Below are 23,284 nucleotides of genomic sequence, written 5' to 3'. Positions count from 1 at the left end.
AAAAATAAGAAGCAATATTTTATTTCAAAACAGATTTTATGGTTTGTGTTTTACATTGGGGGTGGCTTGAGTGATATTAAACAGATCTTCTCAAACACAAATTAACATAAATTAGATATGGCATGAAACACATACAATTAGTTTCTGCTAAAATGTGGATTAGATCCACCTCTATGACAATTTTTTACCCTTTCATTGGAGATACTGACTAGTATTTCAGTAAGAGGGTAAATTTCCAGTAAAATGTCTGGAGCAATGGGAGTTGTGTAACAAATTTCACTCCAAAAATGTACCCCCAAGTATACGGAAATAGGCATTCCATCTCTCAAAATGACACTCGTTTTTACTTCTCAATCATCATCAACTGTTGGCTTGATTGTCACTCCTCTTCTTATTTGACCCCAGCCGATTAAACTGAAAAATGAAAAACAAGTTGAAGTTATTTGTAATTATGTTTAGAAAATATCCAAAATGCAAATGGCAAAAGCTCTATATAAACCCTATAGTCGTGTTTGTATTAGGAGTACTCACACAGGTTTCAGAAGTTTCTGAACTCCCCCTTCCCTCCCCTGCACTGCAAAATCTTAAAGAAGACTGGCTGCTGGAAACATAGGAGAGGGGAGGGTAACGGAGAGACCATAAGCAAACAGGATTTTTTCTTAAGCTATGGGACCATTTTTTAAAATGTGCTGTTAAACAGAAGTGCACGCACAAAGGTTCTACTTGCCCATAATTGTCTAGTTAACTGCAAATGAAAATGTGTTGATAGCTTTATTGCTTTCCAACCTGCATAAAGCGTTACACTACTTTAAGAGAAATGAGAACACCTTGCAAGAAAGGAATATAACAGTTCCATTTTTGAGGTCAACATTTCTCACTGAGGGTGTAACCTGAACACCAAGTTGACATAATTTTCAAAATTGTTTTTACCACTTGTACTGGGTAATGGAAAAATCTTCCCTCTTAGTGCTTCCCCTTACACACCCACTGTGTTTTAAAAAAAATCCACTAATTCTTTCCACTAGCTCGAGATGCAGCTTCAGAGAAAGCTTTTAAAAAGACTGCAATATCACTTTTCCAGCCAAGAGACAGCGCATGAAATCAATGCAACTGCCTTTAAGAGACTCTCCCAACTCCTTGAAGGGAGCCATGGCAGAACCTGATGTTAGTCTTGAACTGGTTTGGGCTCTCACATCTTTCAGAACAATTCCCAGAAGAACAGTGTACATTGATAAAAATGGAATTGAAGTAATTAATCCATTATTTCAAGCCTTTCTAGGCTGGAGCCCACAGCTGTGGCAAAGCCACACTCAGGCCCTACATGTCTGTGGTGGTGTTGCTGCATTTTACCTATTTGTCCATTCTCCCAGTTTTAATCCCTGTGCCTTTCTCTCTATGTGATTTTACTTTCCACTATATCTCAACTGCCCCTCTCCTTGTTGTCTCATTCATTTCCCTAGAGAGTCTGAGGAAGGGAGTGTAAGAAGCAGAGTTCTTTTCCCCTTCCTCTGTACCAGCTGCCCCACTCTTTTCTTCCTAATTAGATCCTTCCCAATTTCTTTGTTCTTTACCCATCCCCTCTGTTTCTTTCCTTGCTTAGTTTTGTTTTTTCTCCTTTCCCTTCTACTACAGTATAGTTGGCAACATGTGAAAACTGTGCCACAACCAATTCTAATAAAAGTGCACCTGAGAGTGCCAGCCCCAACAACAAGAGAGATCTGTGAGCATTTTGGTGAAATACAGCATTGTTTGAAAGCAGGGAAGAAAAAACAGAAAAAAACTGCACCAAAATACATATAAAACCTAGCGGCTACCAAACCACAGATTTGACAAGTCATTGCTGGAAAATGTTGCTCCCCTTCAGCTTCCCCCATTTCTCTCTTGGTGCTCATTCCTTCCTTATCTGCTCAGAAAGTGTGTGTTCCTCTCCTCGCTACTTAGTAGCCACTCCAGTAATCCCCACTAGCTACCTCTCTACTGAAGGCATTTGGCTGCCAGCTCTGCCTGCTGCTGAGCTGACCTGCTGAGAGAGTTACAGAAACAGCTAGCAAAGTGTAACTGCCTGCCACAGTGATCCAGAAAACTGGCCATGACTATTTCCCAGAACAGATGTTCAAAACCCAGTATGTCTCAGCCAGATCAGAACTACTGGGAAGTATGTTAACATACCTTTTTCTCCTTACCGCAGTGCGAGGTCCACATGGGGGGCGTAGGGGACACGATTGCTTAGTGTTTCTGTATTAGCTTTATTTTCTCATGGGAACAGAGAATATACATTCTAGGTGGGCAGTTGCTTGAAGAGAAGCGAGGCAAATAAGCTTAAAAAGGAGCCACCAGCCATACTGCTCCTGAACTTTAGGGATCTTGCTACAGGATGTTTTTGGGTGCCCCACCAGCCACATTATTCTTGTAATCTATGTTCACTAATAAAATTGATACCTCCAGTCTCACAGGAGCCAGAGAAAAAGGTCCTTGGAGATCAGTGTCCCTTTGTTCCCTTGTCCTCCCCACCACCCACACTTTGCAAAGTGGCATTGGCAGTCACATGTAGCTGGAACTGCTGAGTTCAGGCCCACAGGCTGAGAATTACTGCTTTAAGATAAACCCAGTCTTAAATGTATCCTTAATTTTTATTTGGTCTTTCGCATCACTGGGTTAAAGTTCCTGCTGTTAATATTACTGTGGTATGACTGCGTTATCAAGTCACAACTCATGGCATCAGAAGGTTTATTGTGCATTTATGTTAAGCAGCGCACAATCAAATATTTAATTTTTCACTATTTCACTTAACATTTTTGAAAAAAGTGTCCCATAGAAATAGTGATTAGGTGCTTAAAGAATTTAGAGGAACAAAGGAATTCTACAGCAGAAGCAGATAGTACTGGTGTCAGTGTAACACTGTAGTATCAAGGGGTTATTTTGTCACTGTACTGCCAACTTACCGCCAGTGTTTCTCAACTCTTCGACTAAGGGCAATTTTTTCTCCTACTTCTGTGCACACAGGGTTAGTTAGCACTATCTTGCCCAAATCAGCCTTCACTGCGCTAACTCTTCCTCCAGTAGACAAGGATCCTATATTTACCATTAAAACTTCATTCTTAGATAGTTTTTGCACCTGAAATAAAATATAAAGAATTCTGTAAGTTTTACTTTAAATATGCAAATAACTAATAAAGTTAATAGCATTTTGCAGCCAATACATTAAATGAAGACAAAAAAAAAAAAGAAGATTTTTTATCTGACTGCTACAGCTAGATTACCAAAGAAAAATATTAACAGAAAGGGAGGCAAGCACCAAACGTCTAGGACCATGCCACACATGAATATGATAAAACTATGTCTGTTTTTAGAAACATGAGAAAGTGTTTCTCATTTTCATACTAACGTAGGAGAAATATAAAAAGGCTCAGCACAAATAATTTTCCAGATTACTTGCCTCAGACTCATCTACAAAAGTCAGTCTGCCTTTTTCTGGGAAATAATAATTGTTTTAAGGTTGAATAAACTATATAGAAAGCTAAAGTTTTTTACCCCATAATTGACATCAATATAAAACAGATTCTTGTGCCTCTCTTTTTCCTTTCACCAAATACAACCACCAAAATAACTGCTCAATCCAGAGTCAGTCACAAAGAGAAAATCCAAAATGACGGCAACACCTAATTTACCATTAAATAAATCAGCGTGAAACAGTTTTCATAGTTTAAAGGCCAGAAGGGATCATAATGATCAACTAGTTTGACTTTCTGCACAACACAGACCATGGAACCTCATCCAGTAATTCCTGTATCAAGCCCACAACTTTTGAGCTATAGCAGGGGTTGCAACCTTCGGCAAGCGGCCTATCAGGGTAATCCAATGGCAGGCCACGAGACATTTTGTTTACATTGATCGTCCGCAGGCATGGCCCCCCGCAGCTCCCAGTGGCCGCAATTCGCCATTCCTGGCCAATGGGAGCAGCAGGAAGTGGCGGCCAGCACATCCCAGCAGCCCACGCCGCTTCCCGCAGTTCCCATTGGCCAGGAATGGTGAACTGCGGCCACAGGGAGCTGCAGGGGGGCCGTGTCTGCGGACGGTCAACATAAACAAACTGTTTTGTGGCCCACCAGTGGATTACCCTGATGGGCCACTTGTCAAAGATTGCCGACCCCTGAACCATAGCATACCTTTTAGAAAGATATCTAGTCTAGGATTAGAGACTTCAAGTGATGGAGAATCCGCCACATTCCTAGATTGGCAAAGTATTAGGATGTACATGAAACTAGCAGGTTCATGCATGACAAGTTTTGCAGCTGATGAATGGAGAAAAGAACAACAAGGGGAAGGAACAAGGATTACGAGCATCTTTGGAAGAAGGGCCAACTTTAAGAATCACAAGGCTTCAAATTTGTTTAGGTTACCAATATATGAATTTCCTCCCCCTGTGAAAGGCATTCTTACATAGTATTTAAGTGGACATGTACCATTTGTTTTTCCCCTCTGAAATGCAAACATTACGTATGGCAAACAGGAAGAAAGGAAAGATGAAAGCATGCATAAATATAAACACTTACATCTCAATGAAATTAATTTCCAGGGGGTTAACAGAGTAAAAGCTTCAAAACAAAAAAAAGTCTGACAAGTACCATGATAATGTCCTTTTAACAGAACAGGTACAAATATACTAACCTTTGCAGCTTTCTTGTCTCCCTCAGTGCGCACACCTAGCAGTCGCCTAAGCAGGAAATAGGAAATTTCCAGCTCTGTGAATATTTCAGGGAGTGCTCCAACTGCACCAAGAACCTGCCCCACCATTCGGTCAGCTCGACATAAAGTTGGGTCAATTTTAGTGCCAACACCTATTTCAGAACAAGACAACTTCTGAGGAATAATTGAAAAAGTAATCATATTTATATGCATCAAATACATTTAAAAGAGACCTACAAATGAAATTAACCATTATTCTTAGTGACATACTAAACATCCCCACTACCCAGCTGGAGGTAGGTGTTCAGCACATTAAGAACTGAACTCACTTATTTACTCTTTTTTAGGATCTGTGAACTCTAACCAGCCGTGATACAATGCCCCAGGATTCATCATGCTGGTGGCAGCACAGATAATACAGAAGCCTGCTGGGCTAATCAATGTAATTTAGATAAATAACTAAATTTAACACTGTTTATTTGGCACTGTTTATAAAGCTTTATTACATATATATTAAAGGTACACAATTGCTGTAGGAGTCACACATTAGAATTTCATGAAAATTGTAATAAATTCCCCCCCCGCAGGAAGTGTACTGTTATCTGAAACCATCTAGGTTTTCAAAAATAGGCATGAGGAGAAAAATCTCTTCATTAAAAAACACTCTTACCGATTAGGCCTCCAGGAGCAGCATACTGTAGATCATTGTGTTCTGCAAAAAGTGATACAATTTTGGAAAAAATTGGCTTGCACATGAGTTTTCCTTCACTGTCCTTGGATACAATACCAGGTCTGACTTCAAGTTCCTGGCCTACCTAAGTATAATGGAGAAAAAGTGGTTAGATGTTTCTTTTTCACCAGAGTAAAAAGCTAGTTGGTGGTGGGAGAGAAGGTTTCAGGGATGCGTATAAACTTTTTTCAAGTTACATTAATATTAAACAGCACTTGGCTGTTGCATCACAGAATTATGGTGGTACTACCTAGAAAATCAAACAACTTTTAAAAACCTCTGTATTACACAGGTAATAAAAAAGGTAGTTAACACTGACTTCAAAAAGTTGATTTATTAGATGATCACTTAGTTTTAGGTCCAACATTTCAATTCTAACTTTATTTTAATTTAATATTTTAATTTTAATTTAAATGTTTTCTAATAGTACTGCAATCCCAAACACTATATTACTGAGTTAGTGTACAAAAAACCAGACAGTGCAACAATGTAGTTTTGCTGTCCAAGCAAAAGAACATAGAAGATCAAATTGTGTAAGTGGTGCATAAACTTAATTTTTTTAACTTTCCAGTTTAATAATCAAGGATGTTATTTTTAATAGACAGAAAAGACTTGAAATCTTGTTGTTGATAGTACTCCATACAAAAGCCGAGTATTCAGTCATATTCACTTTTAATGTGGAGACTGAGTGCATAATTAGCACACACTCCTTAACTTTATTTAGATTTATCAGCAGCGCTCAAACTCCATCTTTTTTAAATGACTTACTAAATAAATATGCACATGCAAGAAGGAGAAACTGCACCCTCATATTCATTGCAAGGAATAGAAAGGGACACCACCATCAACTTTGGAAAAAAATCACTTATGTCAATTAAAAATATATATATTTTGTTACTAGTAAAAACCTAACTATAACAAATAGAAAAAGAGTTTTGTTTTGTTTTTGTTTTTTTGGGGGGGGGTGAGGAGAGAGGATTGGGCATGGTCAGTTTCATTGTTTCCCATTTCTGTTTAACTTTCAAACAGCAACAAGGCAAAAGGAAAACATTTTAAAACAGGACTGTGAAACCATAACCAAAGACAGGGGAACTCAGGTGGGGGTAGTACCTGAAGCTAATTTTAATTAATTTTTTTAAACTGACTATATACCTTTAAGTTGCTTTGTATTGACCACAAAGAAAACACCCATTATGCGCCTACACATTATAATAACTAAGGAGGTTTTTGGAGGACAGGGGGGCGGAAGAGTAGCTATTACCTTTAATACACCTTTTAGAATACTACCGCCAGCTACACCACCCTTAAGGTCATCTACTTCACATCCAGGCTTGTTGACATCAAAAGATCTAATTACTGAAAAGCACACAAATCCATTACTAAGATATATAGAAGCTTGACTAGTGACACTTATGTGATGTTTACAATTCTTGTCTTTTTTTAAAATCTACTTCAAACAATGAAAATATCTCCCTGTATTCACCATTCTATGCACTCTGTTGCATGCAATTTTTTCATACGTTTTTGAAGTACATGAACCATGGGTCAAATTAAGCTGGTTAAACCCAAAACATGTTAACGCATTCTGGCAAAGAAAACCCACTGTACTTTAAAATACAATTTTAATTAATTCAGTTCTCAGTAAACACATTTATCACAAACTAATTAGTATTATTCTCAAAGCTAGGCAAACATTAGAGATATCAGTGCATAAAGGAGGAAGTAATGCTACATCCATCTTTCTTAGAAAACAAACTATTCGCCACGTGGAAGAGGACCAAACCAGAGAAAGATTATTTACAAGCTTCTAAGAAAGTATTACAAACAAAATAAAGTAAAAAGTATTCTTTAGGCACTGTTCTACAATTTATAGTGTTCAGAAGTGAAAGTACAACATTTAACCTCCTGCATGCTTAAAATTTACGTAAAGGAAATGAAAGAAATGAGTGCTTTAAAATAAAAGACCTAATCACGGTCCCATTGGGCGTTTTGCCACTGTCTTCAATAGGAGAAGCTTTTTCTAAATTCTATTACAGACTTCTCTGTTTAATTCAGAAACTGAATTATATATCAGATCCTTTTTAAAAAGGCAGACCACCTATAGAATACTGGAGGAAATCCTAACACTTGTAGGAGAAAATGACCTTTGCTTTTAGCCTAATTTCTAACAGACCGACTTTGTTAAGTTCCATATACATACACACTCTATATTTCAGTGTTTTATGTAAAATACATCTAGAGTGGATGAACTGAATAGGAAGATGTTCTAGAAATGAACAAAATGCAATGCTTTAACATTTATGCCCAAGTGACATACCATAATATTGAAGTGTGCCACTTGGAAAACCGGGGGCGGAGGGGGGGAGAGGGGTGCCAGCATATCCACCCCTTGTGTCTTCAAGCCATATCTATTTACTTCCAAGAGTTTTAACTGCAGCAGAATGCAGCTTGATTTTCCAGACACCACAAAATTGTCAGTGCTTAACAGAGTAGTCTAATGTATAAAGAGCAAATCTGATTTAGAAATCACTCTGCTTCCTTCTGCAGACCTGAAGAAGAGCACTGTATTGCTCGAAAGCTTGTACCTTCCACGAACAGAAGTTGGTAAAATAAATTCTCATCTACTTTGTTACTAAGATAAATTACTCATTTTCACTGCCGTTTTCACATTATATCCATATTTAAAATGCCCAAATCAAAGCAGTTAATTTATAGTCATATTGTATACACACGCACACCACTCATATTTAAGATTTCTGGAAATAGAGAGACTTGAAATTGCTAGCGTGCTAAATGCTCCTCAGACCCTCTTTAGAGCATGCCCCCAATATTAGCATTGTCTGAAGGGGTGTTTAAACATATAGGTAAGCTTTAAACATTTACATACCAATAAGTCTTGGTTCTGATGTGAAGTCTCGCAATGGGACTGGAATTTTCTTTACTATATACTCACAAACCACCTCAATGTTGTATTTCAGTTGTGCTGAGATTGGAATAATAGGAGCTCCTTCTGCAACAGTACCTACAACAAAAAAAGTGGAGTTGTTTTACATCAGACTTTATGTTGCATATACCAAAGTATATATGAGTATTCATGAAGCATTAAAACCACAAATGAAATTTCAGGGACGATTTCTACATATTTCCCCAAACCAGAAGTCCATAAAAACAACATGACAAAAGTGTCAGGTCATATTTATTTTCATATTAAGCCACAACTACTTTTCAAAAGTAGTACAATATGGCTTGTACATAGGCTATGGGGAGTTCCGAGTTTCTGTGTGGGAGGCCTATATAGTTTGTTCTCCAAGTGGGCTCTGGAGGCAGTGTTTTACTCTAGGAACAACCTGCTTCATACTTGATGATCAGGAGTGGCATGACACGAGTTTCAGCCTCTTAACCTGAGATAAGCAGCGTACCTACTGGAGGGGAGGAATAGAATTGTGCATGTAGGCACTGAAGGGGCAGAGTTACCACAGAGGTAAAAAACAGATTCTTCATGAAAACGGATTTGGACTTAGATCCCTTAGCCCAGAGGTGGGCAACCTACAGCCCACGGGCCACATCCGGCCTGCGGGATCCTCCTGCCTGGCCCCTGAGGCTAGCCCCCAGTCCCTCCCCCGCTGTTCCCCCACCCCCACAGCCTCAGCTCACTGCGCCGCTGGCGAAATGCTCTGGGCGGCCGGGCAGCGCAGTTGCAGAGCCATGGCCTGACCCAGTGCTCTGGACGGTGTAGCAGTAGTGCCGCCAGCCATCAGTGCTCCAGGCAGCGTGGTAAAGGAGCAGGGGGGAGTATGGTGGGGTGTTGGATAGGGAGCAGGGAAGTTCGGGGTGGTGGTCAGAGGGTGGAGGTGTGGATAGGGGTTCGGGCGGTCAGAGGGTGGGGAACAGCAGGGTTGGATAGGGCAGGAGTCCCTGGGGGGGCAGTCAGGAATGAGAGGGGGGAGGCTGGTCAGGGGACAGGGAGTGGTGGATGGGGCAGGCGTCCCAGGGGAGCCGTCATGGGGCGAGAAGCGGGGGGTGGTTGGATAGGAGGCAGGGGCCGGACCATGCCTGGCTGTTTGCGGAGACACAGCCTCCCCTAACTGGCCCGCCATACAATTTTGGAAACCCGATGTGGCCCTCAGGTCAAAAAGTTTGCCTGACCCTGCTGTAGCCCCATGCCCACTAGACTAAGGGCTAGTTTACACTAGAATTGCTACAGCGGCGCAGCTAATGCAGATGCTCTATAAAGATGGGAGAGAACTCTCCTGTTAGCATAATTATCTTAACTCCCCAAGTGGCGGTAGCTATGTCAGCAGGAGAGCTTTTCCTGCGGACATAGTGCTGTTCACATTGGAGCTTAGGTCAGTGTAACTGACGTCACTAAGGGAGGTGGCTTTCCCATGCCCCTGAGCAACTAAAGTTATACTGAGGTAAGCACTAGTGTGTACAAGCCCTACGTTTTACATTTTACAACCTGGCCAAGCTGCATTCCAACAAACAAAGCAACTTGTGGGGACTGTAAACAGACCGCAGCTGGGAAACCTCTCTCTGGATATGGGTTGTGAAAAATGAGAGGAAACAGAACAAGCAGTCAGGGCCCAGATGCAGTGAAAGAACAGAACTGAGATATCATATAGAGGATGAGAGATCTAAAATATTTAATGCATCAGTAGCAATTCCATAATTAAGATTGCAATGAGTTTTGCACATAAAGCAAGACTAAAATCCTTGATTCATACTTAACTGATTTAATTTAGCTTTCAAATTTGGTACAATAATTCTTCAGACAACTATGTTCTACAGTTTTTTTTAAGTGAAATATTATTAAATTTGAAAAAGAGACATTTTAAAATTGCTCCCTCTTTGAACTTTCTCCCTGGCTTAGTCACATTTGCTTGACTTTCTCTAGCGAAATAACCTCAATCTCCACAAACTTCAAAATTTATACACAGAAGTACCTTGCATTTAGGCTACTTACGAGATTTTAAACACATGAGAAGAAGTTGTGTCCCTGACACAAGCCAACAATTTTGAACTACACAAAGGTTATATAACAGGACTGATCAGACCTGTCAACCACATCCATCTTCTGATGCTGCTAACCTGCCTCCATAGCTAGGTTTTGCATATACCCCCATTGAGCCAGGGAGCAAGGAAAAGCAGCAGAGGTTCTGGGAAGATGGGAAAAAAAACATCAGAAGGGCACTGGGGAACCAGAGGGATGGGATGGTTTGCAGGAGTGTATGGAGTTTGGGTCCAAGGCTCATGGGGTGAAAGCCCAAGATTTCTGAGCCAAGGTTTCTACACCTAAAAAGCTCCCCTAGAGCTGCTGCCTTGGCTCCCAGTGCATCACAGCAACAGCATGGTAGGAAGCTCATGGCATGGAGAGGAAGCATAAGAATAAGGTGGGGTTTACAAGAGGGAAGAGGAGCCAGAGCCTCTCTGAAATCCACTAGAGACTTAGTGATTGCTATTGGTTCTATGTGGAAGATGCTCAGATACTATAGTGATGGGTAGCAGTATAAAACCCCAAGATACATAGTTTAGCTCAGTGGGCCTGCAGCAGGAGAGTAGCTCAACTCTGACATTTGGCGGTGAATGGACTGTGCGTAAAGGGAGCCCCAAGGAAATGTGTGAGTAAGAAGGGGGGGGGGGGCGCGAGAAGGGAAGACTGGCTAGAATTCAAGGTGCCCAATGGTTGAGATAAGGAGAGTGGAGATAGGCAGGCTATCAATAGTGGAATAGAAGTAGTTGAGAGGGGGAACTGATTAACAGAGTTCACTGGGAATTTTTCAACAAAACTGTTGGTTAGAGCACTTACCTGGGACGTGGAAGACCCAGATTCAAGTCCCTGCTCTGCCTGATCCCATTAGAGCAGTTTCATTTGAATAATTAAATATGTATCGAGAAAGACAGACTGACTCTCCAGCCCTGTAGTTAGGACACTCATCTGGGATGTGGGAGACTCAGGGTCAAGTCAAGTCATTTTACACCCAGCGAGGGGGGTTCCCCAATGTGTGTGTTTAGGAACAACCCTTAAAATCCATTAATTGTAGCAGCGTGGAAGCAGAACATAATGCTACTAAATTCATATTTGAAAGAAAAACCTTATTTAAATCGCTAGAAAAAACAAAACATTACACAACCTTTTTTTTTTTTTTAAAGCTACAAAAGCCTGACTCATCTGCTAATTCTTTGAGTTGGACATCAGATTGTCCTGACCAGATAATGCTTTTCAGGTCAGCCTAACTCCCAGCATTGAAGAATTACATAGATCTTCCAGCAATACTGCATTTCTGCTTCTGGAAACTTACCTTGTACAAATGCAAGAATCTGTTCATATTGTTCTTTAGCCTGGCTCTCCTTTACCAAGTCAATCTTATTCTGTAGAATTAGAATGTGTTTCAATTTCATGATTTCTATAGCAGCTAGATGTTCAGAGGTCTGGGGCTGAGGGCATGACTCATTACCAGCTGGAAGGGGAGGGGAAAAAAGTGATTATGTACAGTCATCTATAATAAGGATACACAAAACTGTGTGAACATCTACCACCTCATTGTGTGCTTGAAAAAATATTGCTCGCTTAAAAGTCATCAAGTCACTAATTTTTTTAATTGCGTATGGGTTTAGTGCATTCTCTTCATCTCAGACACAAAAATGCCAAGAGCCCTAAACATTAATGACAAACCAAAATTCAGAAAGCACATGGCTATTAAGGTTATCGATATTGTTTAGGTTCTACTTCCCAGAAAGTCACCTTTCCCATAATGTGCTGTTACAATATTTGAGCTCACTGGGGTTTAATCTGTTATATGGGGACTGAGGGGGGAGGAGGCATTAGTGGAGGACTCTGATAATTAGAAATTAATTCTCTTATCCCTTTGTTTTGAAAACAGAGTTCATTGGATTTCCGGGTTATATAGATATCCATCCACTCACATTTTTGTCAGAAAAGGTGATTGGGAACTATATTTAAATGCATATCTCAACTTTACATTTGAGTTGTATGTAGTTTGACACTGGGCAGTTTTATTTGGCAGATTGTGTGTACACACACAGAGACAAATGGTGAGTGTGTTCTACTAAAACATATACAGTAGAGGCCTGTTTATCCAATCCTTCATTATCTGGCTCTCCGTATTAACCCACACCAGTACACACAGATCAAGAAGTGGGCAATCTCTCATGTGGCCACTAGATGGCACTGCAACTTCGCACTTTCCCATTCTCCAGATTATCTGAATTTTTGATTATCGATCTGATCCCAGTCCCAATTAGATCAGATAAACTGGGTTCTGCTGTATCTACTTCTGCCATTGACTTATTGTATGGCTATGGGAAAGTAATTTAACCTCTCTGTGCCTCAGTTACCCCCCCGTGTAAAGAAAGACAGTGGTCACCACCTTTTGTGAAGTGCCTTGGTGAGCTATAGATGAAAAAGACTAATTACTACTTATTATTAAATATTTCATGGCTATTCAGACTCTAAAACAATGCTAACTTGAGTATATTATTGTTTCATTTCCCAAATAATATGTGGTCTGACCAGACGTAACATAATTCATAGTTGAATTTATTTTGGTGTTGCATTATTACACTATTCTGCACATTTATAAAAATGAAGTTTAATTTATTTCACACACTTTACACACCTGCTCAAGTCAGATTAGTGAAAGTTCTTCCTAAATTAGTCTATCAACAGAAAGACTGGCCCAGATGGAGTGCTTTGATTCTGTCCACATCACAATGAATTTACCATTGCTTCCCATCTCACCCCACTCTCTTTCTAGCATCAGTACTACATATTTAAGTTAATAGAAAGGGCAGATAAAACAACTGAGAGAAAAGCAAGCCTGCTCAAATAGGCCTAAACATCTCCACGATGAAAATCTAACTTTATTGTACAAGTAAAAACAGTCCCAAAATTTCATCTCAACCCACCACTCCTCTGCCATCATCCAAACAGTCAAATATCACTTCAGCTATTGGATGAGTCAGAGTGCTCAAATTCTGTTCCACAATTTCAAACATATCTATTTAGAGGGCATGATATTCTCTTTCTACCATCATAGTTTTAAAATCTTATCTCTTTACACAAGACTCAATAACATTCACAATTTTTGTAATAGCTGGTTGCCCATTACCCTTAATATTGACATTAAAATAATTTAAAGTTGTTGTATTGTTATGTTATAAAAGAGGCTCAACTTCCCCACCCCAAATATTACCTATCAAAAGCAGCGCTGCATCCATAACTGCCGCACCGTTCAGCATAGTAGCCATTAAGATATCGTGGCCCGGACAATCGACAAAAGAGACATGCCTGTTGCATATGGAGGGTAAACACAAAATAACAAAAGCCAGTTATCGCCAATTAAACTGACTGGTTCGCATGAAGTGACCAGTAGGCACACAGTTAAGGTATGTACAAAAACTGCATATTATTTCAAGACAAACATGGGAAGTTGACATTTTGGAACTATGTTCATATGAATATAATTAAAATGAACTAACTACTTGTTGAAATTTTAAGATTCAGAAAAATGGTGACAGTACTACATGTATTTTATGGGATGTAATTTCTGTCTTTCAGAAACTTAGAAACCAACCATACATAGTTTAAATGTGTCAGACTATGAAGATCCATGCTGGACTAGCACATTCCCCTTTTTCACTTATCTCTTCTAAAAGCTCTCTGTCCCCATTTCCCTCCTTGCAAGGTTATGCATGTTCATTCTGAACCTAGCCAGAACTGCACCTTATCTCTAAGATTGACCTGCAACTGTCCAGACTCAATCTTTGGGTTTATATTGTGTAGGCTACAATAATGGGGGCATTTCAAGTTCTTGTCTGTATTTAATGGTGGAATCTTTATTATTTGACAACATGCCACAGAAAAAGGATTGTCTGCCACTTCAGCGATAATATTTTTAAGAATTACAGTAGGTAAAATAAGCAGTATGTCAAAGAAACCAGTGTTTAATGATTTGTTTAGTGCTAGCTTTCTAACTGTCACAACCCACCAAAATACTTTATTAGAACAAGTGTTCAGGTTGAAGGGTATCTGAAAAAGCAAGGAAATTCAATTATGAGGAACTGTCCCCTACACTTAAGTACAGACTAAGGTCTGATTTTATAACCACCCTTGTGATTATTTTCATCTGAATAATCCCAATGATGCATCACAAATAACTCCTGAAACTTTTAAACTTGCGTTCTGACCATGTTACACTTTATCAGGAATTGTATAAATAAGTCTCCCAACATTCTCCTAACACAAAGATGATAAGGCTTTAAGGCTCAAGTTTTCATAGCTCCAGTTTAAATACTCTTTTTTCTCTATCTCTGGGGAAAAAATGACAAAGATATATAATTTACATTAGGTTATACTCTAAAAATAAACTTTAAATTCGTTCACACCTCTGACTTAAATTTAAGTCAGGTTACAAGCCAAAGGATGCCTTTTTTATTCAAACAACCTGTAAGCAATATAGTATTGGAAAATTAGACTTATTTTCTGTTGTGTCTCACCACCAGTAAAAGATTCTGCAGGTCAAATTATGCCTTCAGTCACATCTGTGCAACCTCATACTCTTCAAGATCTCTAGATACTACAGTGATGGGTTTATTAGAAATGCCAACACAGAAGTTGGGTTCAGCAAACTGCAACTTTGTAAATGATGAGCAAGCCCAAATAAAATATGGCACCTTCTCTCAACTGTACTGGCTCCTCAGAGGTAATAAGAGTAAAAACTATTTATCACTTGAGTTACCACAGGACTGAATATACAAACAGACTTATGGAGAAACAAGGTACCATTTTTAAACAATCGCTTGACATGTACTTCAACTATATTGAGGGAACTATGGACAAAGCAAGAGCAACTGAAAATCACCCAATTCAGATCAGTCACCTGATTAGTTTAAAATTTCCTTTGGTCCCAGGAATATCTGTAGGGAACTCATCTGGTGTACTACTTCCACAGGACCGGTAACACTCTGGTCGGGAGCAACTGGGGTCATCAAGTTTGTAAATCTGGAAGTATAAAAAAAGGTGAAAAACAGGTTTAACCTAGCAGTGGTCATTTAAGTACTTTCACACAGTTAAAAAAAAGAGTCAAAATAGGTACATTTAGATTCATAGTAATGACTAACCTTAGCATTGGCATAACCCAGCTTGATAGTGATATTTCTTTCCAGTTCATTTTTGAATCTAACAGTGTGAACTCCAGAAATAGCTTTTACTACTGTTGACTTTCCATGGGCCACATGACCAATTGTGCCTACATTTTAAAAGCAAACATTAATCACACACAATTAGAGAGACTTGTCAAACTTTCAATATCAATATCAAGTATCCAGTTTGCACAGGACACCTGCAAGTCCTTGGAGCTTATGGGTCCAGAGCTTCCATTGTAAGCATGTACAGATTTCTTAACTAGCTTTTTACAGCAACTTACTACAGTAACGGACTGATCTTTAAATGAGCTCTATGTGGACAGACCCTTGCATTCACATGGATCTCATCAGAAGATCAGGTCTTTACTAAGGCAAAGCACATTTTGCTTGAGAGCACTCCTACGAACACCAACGTACACTTCCCCTTTAACTAAAAACATTTCATTCCCAAGATCTTATATTGCAGTAGTCATCTTGTACTGTAGTGGCCATCTTTCAACGTAATAAGGATTTGACATGTCTCCTTTTGTGATTGTTAACACTACTATTTAAAAGAACACTGCCTGTTAGCGTAGGCAGTTTGCTTGCTAAAAGTTTGCTTAAAACTTTCAATACAAGTGTTCAATTTTCTCTGTTTCATTAGAACAGTTTTTTCTTTGGATTTTCCCCTCAGAATTTTTAACTAAGACTTTTCAGCACTATGCATGACAACAAGAACGTGTTTCCTCCTTCTCCCTCCCCCTCCCCCTCCCCCCCCCCCCCCCGCTGCTGGTGATGGCTCATCTTAAGTGATCACTCTCCTTACAGTGTGTATGATAAAAACCCATTGTTTTATGTTCTCTGTGTGTGTATATAAATCTCCCCTCTGTTTTTTCCACCAAATGCATCCGATGAAGTGAGCTGTAGCTCACGAAAGCTTATGCTCTAATAAATTTGACTCTAAGGTGCCACAAGTACTCCTTTTCTTTTTGCGAATACAGACTAACACGGCTGCTACTCTGAAACCTTGCAAAATGTGATTAACTTTGTTTTTCTTACCTATATTAATTGTAGCTTGACGGCTGATGACTTCTGGTGAGAGAGGCGTCAGCTTGGTAACATTCTATATGGAACAGATTTCATAGTTTATTTACAATATTCCTAAATAAGAACATAAGAACGGCCATACCAGGTCACAGCAAAGGTCCATCTAGCCCAATATCCTATCTTCCAATAGTGGCAAATGCCAGGTGCCCCAGAGGGAATGAACAGAACAGGTAATCATCAAGTGATCCATCCCGTCACCCATTCCCAGCTTCTGGCAAACAGAGGCTAGGGACACCATCCCTGCCCATCCCGACTAATAGCCATTGATGGACCTATCTTCTATGAACTTATCTAGCTTTTTTTTAACCCTGTTATAATCTTGATCTTCACAATATCCTCTGGTAAGGAGTTCCAAAGATTAACTGTGTGTTATGTGAAAAAATACTTCCTTTTGTTTGTTTTAAATCTGCTGCCTATTAATTTTATTTGGTGACCTCCAGTTCTGGTGTTATGAGAAATAAATAACACATCCTTATTTACTTGCTCTACACCCATCAAGACTTTATAGCCCTCTATTATTTCCCCCCCAGTCTTTTATTTCCAAGTTGAAAAGTCCCCGTTTTATTAATCTCTCCTCATTACAGCCATTCTATACCCCTAATAATTTTGTTGCCCTTTTCTGAACCTCTCTTAACCAATATAGCTTTTTTCATATGGGGCACCCACACCTGCAGACAGTATTCAAGATGTGAGCACACCATGGCTTTATAGAGACAATATGACATTTTCTGTCTTATTATCTATCCCATTCTTAATGATTCCCAACATTTTGTTCGCTTTTTTGACTGCCACTGCACATTGAGTGGATGTTTTCAGAGAACTATCCACAATGACTCCAAGATCTCTTTCTTGAGTGGTAACAGCTATTTTAGACCCATCATTTTATATGTATAGTTGGGATTCTGTTTTCCAACGTGCATTACTTTGCATTTATCAACATTTAATTTTATCTGCCATTTTGTTGCCCACTCATCCAGTTTTGTGAGATCTTTTGATAGCTCTTTGCTATCTGCTTGGGACTTAACTATCTTGAGTAGTTTTATATCATCTGCGAATTCTTGCCACTTCACTCTTTACTCCCTTTTCCAGATCATTTATAAATATGTTGAATAGAACTGGTCACAGTACAGACCCCTGGGGTACAACACTATTTACCCATCTCCATTCTGAAAACTGAACATTTATTCCTACCCTTTGTTTCCTATCTTTTAACCAATTATCAACCCATGAGAGGACCTTGCGTCTTATCCATGACAGCTTAAGAATCTTTAGTGAGGGACCTCCCAAAAGACAGATATAATATTCATCTAGTAATTATTCCGTTAACAAAACTCTTTATAATAGCGCTAAGTGCTCATAATATTAGGGTTCCTTCCCCCCCCACACACATTTTTTTTTTTACAGTACATAAAATAGGAAAGGAAGAAAGGGAACTACAAAAAAGCCTACACAATATATGGTACCCAGATATACAAATTAAAGAGGACAAAATTAGCAAGCAAACTTTTAGGCTACAAGGTAAGTTTTCTCCAAGCTGCATGGCTCCGCAGCAGGTGGGGAGAGGCACTCTCCCCTGGCTGCTGCAGCAAGAGAGGGCTGGGGGGAGGGGGAAGTCCTCTCTCCCTGCCGCAGCCCCAAGGCAGCCTATATCCCAAGCCCCTCATTCCCAGCCCCACCGCAGAACCCTCACTCCCCTGCACCCCAACCCTCTGCCCCAGCCATGAGCCCCCTCATGTACCCCAAACCCCTCATCCCCAGCCCCAACCCACCAGCCAGAGCCCCCACCCTCCCTCTTCCTCAGCCCTGAGCCCCCCCCCACATACCGAACCCCTCGGCCCCACCTCCACCACACATCACCTCCATATTTGTGCACATAACAAAATTATTTCCGCACATGGATGTAAAAAATTAGAGGGAATATTGGCAACAAGTAAAACAAATGTAAATTTAGATTGGGGGAAAAACAGCTATTTAAAATCAATCTGTTTATTCCCACCTGGTGTAGCATGGAAAAGTTCTGTCATCCAAAATCTCCTGTCTCTATAACAAAGCCTTTTATCTTATAAATGCTGTTCTTACACAGTCCAAAAAGAATATTTAACTACAAAATATCTATGAATTATATTAGGCAAGTGATGACATCCAAGTGAATGTCCTCTTATTTTACTTTTGAAACTGTTTATAACTGATGTGGTCCTGACCGAATACTGAGTTCCATGAGGGTGATCCACGAAAGCTTATACCCAAATAAATCTGTTAGTCTTTAAGGTGCCACTGGACTCCTTGTTGTTTTTGTGGATACAGACTAACACTGCTACTCCTCTGATATCTGGCCCTCCAAGTGCACTGTTATACGCATGCAGAGCCCTACTGAAGTCAACAGAGCTCTGTATGAGCAAATCTCAGTGCAGGATTGAGGCCTCTATTCATATGTTAGTGCAATAAAATATATGCATACATATATATACACACAAATGAGAATGCTGATTTGGATTGTACATTGTGGGCACTGATGCTGTTTATATAGGGAGGTCCGGTTAGCTCTGTGCACAGCATGAAAATATATTTACAATTAGCATTAATTGCGCAAGAACTTTAACTTACTCATAACATTTTAAAGGAAGTCACCCATTTAATAAGTTTTCTTCTTCACCGTAAAACAGATTTTGTCCATTTAATGAGACTGTTCAAAGAAACACTCACATGCTTACTTAAAAAGAACAGGAGTACTTGTGGCACCTTAGAGACTAACAAATTTACTGGAGCATAAGCTTTCGTGAGCTACAGCTCACTTCATTGGATGCATGTTTCAGAGTAGCAGCCGTGTTAGTCTGTATTCGCAAAAAGAAAAGGAGTACTTGTGGCACCTTAGAGACTAATTTATTTGAGCATAAGCTTTCGTGAGCTACAGCTCACTTCATGGGATGCATACAGTGGACAATATAGTGGAGAGATTTTATCTACACAGAGAAGATGAAACAATGTGTGTTACCATACAGACTGTAACAAGAGTGATCAGGAAAGGTGAGCTATTACCAGCAGGAGAGCGGGGGGGGGGGGGGAGGAGGAGGATGTTCTTTTGTACTGATAATCAAGGTGGGCCATTTCCAGCACTTTACAAGAACAGTAGGAGAGAAAATAAACACAGGAAATAGTTTTACTTTGTGTAATGAAACATCCACTCCCAGTCTTTATTCAAGCCTAAATTAATTGTATCCAGTTTGCAAATTAATTCCAATTCAGCACTCTCTCGTTGGAGTCTGTTTTTGAAGGTTTTTTTGTTGTTGCTTTACGCTCAAATAAATTTGTTAGTCTCTAAGGTGCCACAAGTACTCCTGCTCTTTTTGCGGATACAGACTAACAGCACTACTACTCTAAAATCTGTCATTATGCTTACTTAAGATGCCATGACTAGTCCTATTTAAGTCAGCAAATATAGGAAGTGCCCTGCAGATGGCACTGTGTAGGAAGATGACAAGATAAAGGGAGGTAAATTTTGTAGTCACTAAGACTGCTCACAGTGCATAAAGTTAAGCGTGTGTGTAAATTTTGTCAATACTGAAGCCTAGAACTGGACTTAAACTAGCCCTTTACAAATCTGAGTACAAATATGAAACCAAAATTTAGGAAAGGACTTGAAATTTCAGGACCCTTTCCAATCTGATCTCCCAGCAACGTTGATCATCCCTCTTTTCAGTTCACTATGTCATTATCAGTCAGGACTGGGGAAAATATAGGACCCTCATAAAGGGATCATCACTACATTAGCATTTATTATTTGTTGAGCACCAGCATGCTCGGGGCTGTATATAACATAAAAGAAAGAATCCTTGCCCCAAAGAGCTTATGAATATGTACTTATGAACTATTGAAGACTATTATATAATAAAATAATAATAATAATAAGGGAGACTAGCCCAAGGGGTAAACAGGGAGGCCACCAGCTAAATTAAAGCCCAGGTAGGTAGCAGCTGAAAAGTCTTCTGATGAAGTGAGCTGTAGCTCACGAAAGCTTATGCTCTAATAAATTTGTTAGTCTCTAAGGTGCCACAAGTCCTCCTTTTCGATGTACCTACTGTAACCTATATGAAATAAGGTGGGGTAATCTTGGTTAATCAACTAAGAGACGGATAGCCACATTGAAAGGAGACTATAACTGGTCATTTCGGTAGTCTCAACAGAGTGTCGAAGGACTGGTCTATACTGGTGCCCACAGAAACAATTCCCCCCGAACTTTTAACATCAGTAAGGACTATATTTTCCCAGGGTAGAGGACTTCCATTTTCATTACTGTCTAGTCAGCACTATCCAAGAGCACCGTACTCACTCACACACAGGTTGGAAGATAAAAGGTACTGACACCGACGATGCTTACACAAGACAAAACACAAGCTCAGCAACACGTCGCCTCCCTCGTTATCTACGGTCTCCGTCCACGCCTATCTAAGCGCCTCCATGAGGCCTAACATCGGGCATCAAGCCTCAGAAACAACAAAAACCTGCAGATTTCCCACGGGGAGCCTGGGGGTTAAACTCTGGTCTCCGACGTTTTTACAACCCACGCCCCGCTCGGCCAAGATTCATCACCGGCAGGATCCACGCTCCCCCGCCGCCGCAGCGCCCACCCGGGCGCGTCCCCACTCCCCACAGGACGGGGCAGACGGTGGCATAAATTCCCCCCCTCCCGGCGTTGCCCGGCCCCGGGTCCCCTCCCCGCAGCCCGGCGGCTCGCTAAGGGGGCGGCTCCTCGCGCATCCCCAGACAGGCCGCGCGCGCGCGCCGGACTCCCCCGACCCGCTCCTGCCGCCGGGCGAACAGGGCCCCGCAGCCTCAGGTTCGGGGTCTCACCAGGGTGGCCAGGTCCTGCCGGGAGAGGTGCGGCTGCCCCAGAGTCACTCCCGCCTCGTCCCCCGCCATCTTGCCCAAGAGGAAGTGAGGAGCCCTACGCGGCCGCCTGAGCCCGGCGCTCTATGGGCTGGGAGGGCGCTGCCCGCTCCGAGTCCGGCGTCGCGGACTATGCGGGAAACACCCGGCCCAGCCTCGCCCCGCTCTGCTCTTCGCTGCTCCGGTAAGGGCACCAGGGGAGCGCGGCAGTGGCGCAGGCGAGCGACGGGGCAGGCTCCGGAAGGACCCCGAAGCCGGGTGATGCAACCGGCCTCGAGAGAGAGGCGACCCACGTGCGCGTGTCGCAAGAGAGCCATCGGTAGGCCGACTGCGCATGCGCGGGGCGCTGGCTGAGTGCGGTGGCGTATTTGCAGCGCTTAGGGAGTTCAGCCAGAGCAGGCCCACGCGTTGTGCTAGGTGCTGTACAAAACACATAACAAAGAGTCCCCCCCCCCCAAGGAGTTTGTCATCTGAGTACCTGATGTTGCTCTTTTTAAAACAGCAATTGCAATGAAATGTGTCAAATTTGTGTTAAAAATCACATATTGGGAAAGAATATCTAAATGCAGTAAAGGGACCGTATTTGACAGGAAATAAGCTAATTTTCTTATACAGTAAGTGAACGTGTATGGTTTTAGTTTGGTTATATGTACAGCTCTACATTACATTACGTAAGTGAGGTTTATTAAATGAGCATTGTTAAACATTCCAGTTAGAAGACTATTATTTCAAAGGTGATTGTCTTTTGTATTTAATTCCTTACTGATTGGGCTGATACAGATACAGTTAGGATGCAAACTGTTTATTCCTGGGGCAGGGATGTCTTCTCTTATGTTCTATACATTACCAACCACATACAAGTAATAATCGAAATAGTAAAAGAGAAAAGTTGAAAGTTAAAAGTGATATCAGTAGATGGCCAGTAGAAATTACTAATATGTATTTAATTGTATCTTATAATTACAACAAATAAAATGTCCTGATACAGTCTAGATGTGCACATAGCTATGTGTGTAACTAGCTGTTGCTACCATTTTTATCTTCATGATCCCAACAGTTCATCCTATTGTTTGTTACGCTCATCCATTGAGTCTTGACTTAAACTAGTTCCTAGGCTTGCCACAGCCACATTTCCACTGACAGACTTTAACACCTGCATTGATCTAATTGAAGAATAGGAGCTTATTTGTGTGCCGCACACAGCGAAATGGGTCTTCAATCTTCTGGGTGCTAGAGTAAGCTAAATAAATAAATAAAATGTATATTATCCTGCAATACATTTGGATAATTTTGTACATAAAATGGAAAATATTATTGTTTCATACCTAATATTTCATCAATCTATGTGGTGCAAATGTAACTTTCTTTAAATGATCTCACTGCTGGGAAAACCACAGTTGAAAAATGTAACTTGGATGCATAAAATGTAGGGGGAATAAGATGCAACACTTGATTGTAGTTGCCTTACCAATGTGTATTTCTGTGCATGTGTAATCACTGTTTTGCAATATTACAGATGGTGTAGAATTCCATTCTAAATGGATAAAATTGCCTCTTAAATCATTTAACTGTATAGTTTATACAACGATGCAAATAGAGTATGAAAATTCCAGAAACAATCACATGCTGCATTTTTGGTTGAATAAAGAAGATGTTATAAATAATTTAATCCCTGTCAATGTATCTATCAAATTTTGGACTGGAAATACATAATAATGATAATATATTAAGGAT

The 23,284-nt window shown here is 40.5% G+C and overlaps 1 protein-coding gene across 1 annotated transcript; it reads right to left on the bottom strand.

Moving 5' to 3' along the window:
• EIF2S3 (eukaryotic translation initiation factor 2 subunit gamma) lies at positions 1-21,948 on the bottom strand. Its single transcript, XM_038419485.2, has 12 exons — positions 21,515-21,948; positions 16,619-16,682; positions 15,557-15,684; positions 15,316-15,437; positions 13,630-13,724; positions 11,716-11,874; positions 8,304-8,438; positions 6,678-6,772; positions 5,357-5,501; positions 4,669-4,838; positions 2,943-3,115; positions 1-414 (listed from the first exon to the last, which is right to left on the bottom strand). Exons 1-12 carry the CDS (start codon positions 21,581-21,583, stop codon positions 351-353), a joined length of 1,419 nt encoding a protein of 472 aa, XP_038275413.1. The 5' UTR covers positions 21,584-21,948; the 3' UTR covers positions 1-350.
• Positions 21,949-23,284: the final 1,336 nt, after the last annotated feature.

Source organism: Dermochelys coriacea, chromosome 1 (assembly GCF_009764565.3).
Source record: "Dermochelys coriacea isolate rDerCor1 chromosome 1, rDerCor1.pri.v4, whole genome shotgun sequence".
NCBI lineage: Eukaryota > Metazoa > Chordata > Testudines > Dermochelyidae > Dermochelys > Dermochelys coriacea.
Note: the sequence above shows the minus strand (reverse complement) of the source record. Positions and strands in the feature narration are given on the sequence as shown.